General features: G+C 56.3%; 1 protein-coding gene across 1 annotated transcript; it reads left to right on the top strand.

Annotated features, from left to right (window-relative positions):
- Window positions 1–1,423: 1,423 nt before the first annotated feature.
- On the top strand, window positions 1,424–6,518 carry IRF2BP2 (interferon regulatory factor 2 binding protein 2). The gene is made up of 2 exons (XM_085055498.1): window positions 1,424–2,610; window positions 2,865–6,518. The coding sequence occupies exons 1-2, from the start codon at window positions 1,575–1,577 to the stop codon at window positions 3,584–3,586; spliced, it is 1,758 nt and encodes a 585-aa protein (XP_084911624.1). The 5' UTR covers window positions 1,424–1,574; the 3' UTR covers window positions 3,587–6,518.
- Window positions 6,519–7,126: the final 608 nt, after the last annotated feature.

Genomic DNA, 7,126 nt, shown 5'->3' with positions numbered 1-7,126 from the left:
GGCGGCCCCCAGCCGCGGGGAGCCACCTCCCGGCGGCGGCGACGGACGTCAGAGCTTCCCCAGCCCTGGCTGGCCCCCGCCTCCCGCCCTCTTTCCCTCCCTCCCCCGTAACCTACATAACGCCGTGGGAAGGGCGGCTCGAGCACGGCTGTCGGGGGGAGCAGCCTGTGCTGTGTTCACTCGGTACGGGCAAAGGCGTGCAGCCTGCCGTACGTGCCGGGATGCTCCCGGTGAGGGGTTGCTTCACCTCCCGTGGCAAACGAGGAGAGCGAACACCCTCTTTTGCTTCCTCCCTAACCCCCACCCTGTGTTTCAGTGAGGGTGCAAGTGGCATATGAGCGATCCACAGGGTGGAAGGGGCTCGGGGAAACAGGTTTTTCTTTTTTGGGAACGAGACGGTGTTTGCTTAGTCTGTGTGAATTTCGCTAATCTGCATTAGAGAACTGCTGGTTTGTGGTTTAAAATGACAGGAAATCTAGAACGTCCTATTTCCTGTGCACAATGACAACAGTTAAGAAAAAAAAAAAGGCTGGGTAATCGTTGTATTTATTTCTAACGGTGCCTCCTGCTCCGGCGGGGAGAACAAAGCCGGGCACTGCTCGGTGGGGCGCCGGACCCTGCCCGGAGGTGGCAATGACCGGCCCGGCGGGGGGACCCCGCAGCTGCGGGGCGCGCCCGGGCGCCGAGCCGTGCCCACGGTCACAGGGCCAGCGGGGCGGGGGACAGTAGGGGGGACACCGAGCCCCGCGCTGCGGGAGGCGCCCCGAGCACCGCTGCGCCCACGGGTAGGAGATTTCGGCAAAGCCCCTCGGCGGTAAAGGAAATAATAATACACCCAACAATAATAAAAATAAAATCAGAAAGGAAGGAGGGAGCTGCAGCGCACCCCCGCCCCTCGCCTTGTCCCTCTTCGCTCCCACAGCCCTCCCCGGGGGCGAGACGGGGCGGGGGCGCGGCGGCCCCGGCAGCAGGAGGAACCCCCGGAGCCGGTGGCGGTGCCGGGGGCGCGGGCAGGGGCCGGGGCTGGGATCGCGGCGGCGGCGGGGCGGGGGCGCCCATCGCGCAGGCGCGGCCGGCACTGTCGAAGAATCGAGGCGGCGGCGCGCAGAGGCGGCGGTGGCGGCTAGAGCCCGGCACGGCACGGCGCCGCCGCCAGCCCCGGCCCCGGCCCCCGTGGCAGTCCCCGCCCCGCCCGCCCCGCCGCGCCGCGCCGGCCCCCGCCGCCCCGCGCCGCCCCGTAGTAGCCAGAGAGCGGGAGAGCCGTGCGGGCGGCAGCGGCCGCAGCCCTGCGCCAGCCGCGCGGCGGAGATGCGCGTCCCCGCCGCCCTGTGAGCGCCGCCGGCGGAGACGGCGAGGGGAGCGGCGTTCCCCGCAGCGGCTCTGCCTGCCGGGGCGCCCGCCGCGCCCCGCTCCAGCGCACGGAAGAGGAAGGCGAGGGGGAGGGGGCCCGGCGGACGGTCCCGCTGCGGCCGCGGCTCCCGAGCCTGCCCGTCGGGACTCCGGTGACGAGGGGCGGAGGAGGCAGCGGCCGGAGCCGGAGCGGGGGGCGCTCGCCGCTGCCCCGGGGCCGGGACATGTCGTCGGCGGCGGTGGCGGCTGCTTCTCGCAGGCAGTCGTGCTACCTGTGCGATCTGCCCCGCATGCCCTGGGCCATGATCTGGGACTTCACCGAGCCCGTCTGCCGGGGCTGCGTCAACTACGAGGGCGCCGACCGCGTGGAGTTCGTCATCGACACGGCGCGGCAGCTGAAGCGGGCGCACGGCTGCTTCCCCGAGGGCCGGGCCCCGCCACCGCCCCACGCCAAGCAACCTCCGCTCTCCGCCAAGGAGCTCCTGGCGCAGCAGCAGCAGCTCGGCCACCCCTCGGCGGCGGAGGCGGCGGCGCGGCCCCCGCCGCAGCCCCTGGAGCGCTACTCGCTGGCGGCAGAGCGGCCGCCGCCCCGCCTGGGCGCAGAGTACGGCGGCGGCCGGCAGGTCAACGGGATCCTGGTGCCCAACGGCTTCCCCAAGCCCGAGGAGCCGCCAGAGCTCAACCGGCAGAGCCCGAACCCGCGGCGGACGCACGCCGTGCCGCCCACCCTGGTGCCGCTGGTGAACGGCGCCGGGCTCCCCGCCGCCATCGGCGGTCTGGGCAGCCGCGCCGCCGCTGCCGCCGCCGCCTCGCTGGCCGCCATCTCCGCCGCGCCCGCCCCGATGGCCGTGCCCGTGCCCCAGCAGCCGGCGGCGGCGGCGCAGGCGGCGGGGCAGGCGGCGGGGCAGCCCGGCGAGCTGGGGCACAAGCGCCCCGGCTCCGTCTCGTCGTCGTCCTCCTCCTCGGGTGGCGGCGGCGGCGCGGCGGGGGAGCACGACAGTGGCGCCAAGGAGAAGCGGGGCTCTGCCGAGAGCCTGCCGGCGGCGGCGGCGGCGGAGCTGGCCGCGGAGGGCAAGGGCCGGCCTGGCGCCGAGCAGGAGTGGCTGGCCAAGCCCAAGACAGTGCGGGACACGCTGCTGGCCCTGCACCAGCACGGGAGCCACGCCGTGCCCCCCTTCGACAGCAAATTCAAGAAGGAGCCGGGCATGGCGGGCGGCAGGCTGCTGGGCTACGAGACCAACGGCTCCGTGGCCAAGCCAGGTGAGGAGCCGGGGACCAGGGGGCGGCGGGCAGGGCAGGGGAGGGGACGACAGGGCGGGGTGGGGGGCTCTCCCGGGATACGGGGCGGGGGATGCCGGGCGGGTTTGGGCGTTGAGGGGCGGCGGCCCGGCGGCTTGGGTGGCCGAGTGCCCGGGGGTTGGCCGCGGCCGCCCGTTTCCGCGGTTGCTCGGCGATGCGTTGTGACCGCGCTGCCTTCTCACCCTTCTCCTTCCCCCCCACCTCTGCCTCTGCAGGGGCCCGGGCCGCCCGGAAGAGGAAGCCTTCCCCCGAGCCGGAGGGCGAGGCTGGACCCCCGAAGATCAACGGGGAGGTGCAGCCCTGGCTGCCCACCTCGTCGGAAGGGATGAAGCTGCCGCTGACCGCCACCCCCTTCATGTCGCCCCCGCCGCCCACCGCCTCGCCCCACTCCAACCGGACCACGCCGCCCGAGGCGGCACAGAACGGCCAGTCCCCCATGGCCGCCCTCATTCTGGTGGCGGACAATGCCGGGGGCAACCACGCCTCCAAAGACGCCAACCAGGTCCACTCCACCACGCGGAGGAACAGCAGCAGCCCCCCCTCGCCCTCCGCCATGAACCAAAGAAGGCTGGGCCCCGGCAGGGAGGTGCCGGGCCAGGGGGCCAACGCGGCGGCGGCGGGCGGGCTGGAGCCCGTCCACCCCGCCAGCCTGCCGGACTCGTCCCTCGCCGCCAGCGTCCCGTTGTGTTGTACCCTCTGCCACGAGCGCCTGGAAGACACCCACTTCGTGCAGTGCCCCTCCGTCCCCTCCCACAAGTTCTGCTTCCCCTGCTCCCGGCAGAGCATCAAGCAGCAGGGAGCCAGCGGGGAGGTGTATTGCCCCAGCGGGGAGAAGTGTCCCCTGGTCGGCTCCAACGTCCCCTGGGCCTTCATGCAAGGGGAGATCGCCACCATCCTGGCCGGAGATGTGAAAGTGAAAAAGGAGAGGGACTCGTGACTCACCTGCGCTCGCCGCCCGACGTCACCTTGAACTCGAACTGCTCGAATTCTGTATATATCTATAAATATATATATATAAATATATATATATATCTCCAAGACAAGGGAAATGTAGACTTCATAAACATGGCTGTATAATTTTGATTTTTTTGAATACATTGTGTTTCTATATTTTTTGAAGACAAAAGGTATGTACTTATTATAAAGGCATTTCTTCTAATTCTTCTCTTTTTTTCTGTTTTGTTTTTTCTTTTTTTTCCCTTTTGTTATAGCAACTATTTGTTGTGCTTCCCTGGTGACAGTTACTGTTCAATGTAGGCTGTGACTTGCGCTGCTTTTTTTAGAGAGCACTTGGCAAACCAGAAATGCTTCTAGCTGTATTTGTATGCACTTGTTTCTTCTGTTTTTTCTTTTCTTTCCTTTTTTTTTTTTAAATGCCAAATACACTTTCTGACATTGTAAAGATTGCCTTACTGTCTGTGATTCCTTATTCCTGGCCCCTGTCCTGTAGAGCTGGTTGCATGCAGGCTTGGTCTGAGGCGGTTGGGGACAAGAGTGGCTAGCCAAGGCAGGCCTGCCCTTTGCCATCCCACTGACCAGGTGAGCTTAGGAAGCAGGAGGGCTTTCTGCCAGAAGCGTGTGACTCGGGTTGCAATGGAAGATCCTCCAGATCCAGTCCCAAATTGCTCACTGTTTCTCAAGGGAAGTTGCCACCAGAGTAAGATGTGGAGAGGTGTCGAAGAGGCGCTGTTGAGTTAGGGATTTCTGGGTTTGTTTGTTTTTGGTTTGGTGTTTTGGTTTTTTTTATAAGGCAAAGTTGACCGCAGTTCTCGTAATCAGTTGTAAGATTACAAAACTGCATTTATTCACCAATTGCATACCATAACGTGGAATTTTGATAAAGAACTTAAGTTACATGATAGGCAAAGGTGCCAGTGTAGCACTGCCATTTCTGAAGGTCTTCAGTGTCACTTCTGGGGCTTTTGTGTCTTTGGACAAAGCTGGGGATGTGGGGAAGAGACTTTTAAAAAAAAAAAAAAAATTAATTTTCAGATAGTGCATATGGATTTTGATTTTGCTTATCAGTCACCTCTAGTGCTGTTGCTATTGTTACTATCGCTGACCCGGTGTTTCCAAGTAGTGGCAGGTACGGTGTGGTACAGTGACAGCAGTGACTGAGGCTCTGCCAAATTGCCCGCGGGCATATCAGTGACAGCCCAAATGTGGGTGGAGGAAACCTGTAATTTCCTTATTACGTATGCTTGAAACAAACCTACTGCTATTCTTTGAAAATGAAAATATAAACTGGTTGAAATGAAAGCAATTAGGGCTGCACATAATGGCCCTGGCCCTGCCTTTTAAGCTACTTTGGAGAACTCTTTTGTAAAGCCACTTCTTTTGATCACGCTTCTGCATCACCAAGCAGACTTCTAAAATCAATAAATCATTGGTTACTAGAAATAGTTCAAGTCTTATAGTGATGTTTTTGTGCTGTTTATAGTTCACTGGCAACACTGCAGCTGTATGAGCCCTTCTGTTGAGGTGTTTATAACTCGGTTATATGCGGTTGTTTCTGAGCAAAAGGGTGGTGAGGTTGTCCCTTCCCAGGGACCAGCTAATAAACACTTTCATTATCGGAAGAGGAGGAGGGAAAATCTGTTCAGCCAACTATAAAATTGAAGAATTTTGGGTGCTTTTTAGTCAACTGTTCTTATTGTGATAATGTTCAAACTGCAATTTAATGCAGAGTAGATTTTTTTTTTTTTGAAGACTACTTTTTTTTAAAAAGAAAGCAATGGTCATTATTAGTATTTGAAGATCAGAACTGCACATGCACAGTAATTTTCTATGAAGTGTTTAATGAGCACACCCACTACATTGTGTTCCATATTACAGGTCAATGTAATATTAGATAAGACTTGCATGATAAACAAATTCATTGAGTCAATATTACGCTTTAAAACTTATAGTCAAGATTGGTGTCTTATGTAAACACATTTAGCCAATTTGAAGAAAACGCACATTATATATATATATATACCTATATATATACCTATATATAAAAAAATGCCAACTGTAAAGGATTCTTTGGAACCACTATGATCTGTGTAAATGTGTATTTAGGCACTTTATTAAAAAAAATGGAATTTGAGCTGATAGATGGTAACAAGTTCTTCAAAGTTGCTTGGCATAATACCTTACATGGGACGAAGTTCGTGTTTTCAATTAAGGTGGTATCCCTATGCTTAAAAAAGAAGCAAAACTGAATTCTAAAGCCTGCCTAAAAAAGCCCCCCCTTTTGTGTCATCAGGTGTCCCAGCTCTGAGCGTGCCGAGGGTGAGACCTGCTCCTGACAAAGTGTACCCTTGTTTTGGGGCCGAGGGACACTGGTGTGACAGGCAGAGAGGCCTGTAAGGAAGCACACCTTCCTCCTCCTCCTGCCAGCCGCCCGCTCCTGCAGCTCTGGGACTCCTGGAGAGGATGGAAACTCCCCAGCCGCTGATGCCAGGCAGTGGCCTAGAAACAACATAGATGGAAAAGAAATGGCACATGGTGGCTGTGCTCACTCAGCTGACTTTCAGCCCCCAGCCAAGTCTAATGTCCACCATAAAACTCCAGAACTGCAAAAGAAAAACAAACACAAAAAAAAAAAAGAAAAAAAGAAAAATATTTGAGGGTGTTCATACATAGCTCATTTTTCTCACATTGAATGTTGCTTTTTCCTTTTGATTGCTTTGCTCAGTTACAATAATGCTCCAGTGGATTCTCCCTTTATTACTACTTCCTGGGCTACAAGCTTTTTTTCTTTTTTTTTCCCTAATATTTTGAAGTGCTTTAGCTGCAACAGTGCTACTGTTAATATTCCTTTTTAAACTTTTTAAAAGGTGATACTGTAACTTGTGTAGTATTAAAAGTGTTTTAATGAAGAATGTGTGATTATTATATTTTTTTCCAACCCACTTCCATTACTTTTTTTTTCAAAGATACTTTTTCCTGGCAGTTCGACTGCACAATGCTTTTGTTGATAGCTGCTAAACTAACCTGCTGCCAGTTTGGCATTTTATGGGGTTTTTTTTGTTTTTTTTTTTTTTACTTCTGACACAGCATAAGGAAACTAGGAACTTTAAATACTTCTTGCATTTTTTAAAATATATTTTAAAAAACTATAAAAAGCTATAGTTGCCCAAGTACAATGTTATTTTTAATTTTATTTTAATACTGTCCTGACATTTGTTTGCAAACAGACAGCAGTGTGGGACAAGAAGGGATGCGTGGAGCTGGTGGGTACTGCCCTGTGCCTGGGTCCCAGGGATGGGAAAGGTGCCACACAAGGGAGGCTTTGACCGCCTTTGCAGTGGCCTCAGAAAACCTGCTATGTTTGGGAGCTCTCTTTTTAGATGTGCTGTAAACCAGGCCATGGCAACCGTGTGTTTTTATGAACTAGCACTTAGGCGAAGGGTATAAATACATTTGAGAGTGCTCTCTAGTGGCTTGTTATGTCAACAGAGCCCCTGGATCCTTTCCTTCTGCACCCGGG

The sequence above is a fragment of the Lichenostomus cassidix genome, chromosome 3, assembly GCF_008360975.1.
Source record: "Lichenostomus cassidix isolate B80296 chromosome 3, HeHo_3.0, whole genome shotgun sequence".
NCBI classification, from domain to species: domain Eukaryota; kingdom Metazoa; phylum Chordata; class Aves; order Passeriformes; family Meliphagidae; genus Lichenostomus; species Lichenostomus cassidix.
The sequence above is the reverse complement of the archived record's forward strand: the minus strand, read 5'-3'. Positions and strand labels throughout refer to the sequence as shown.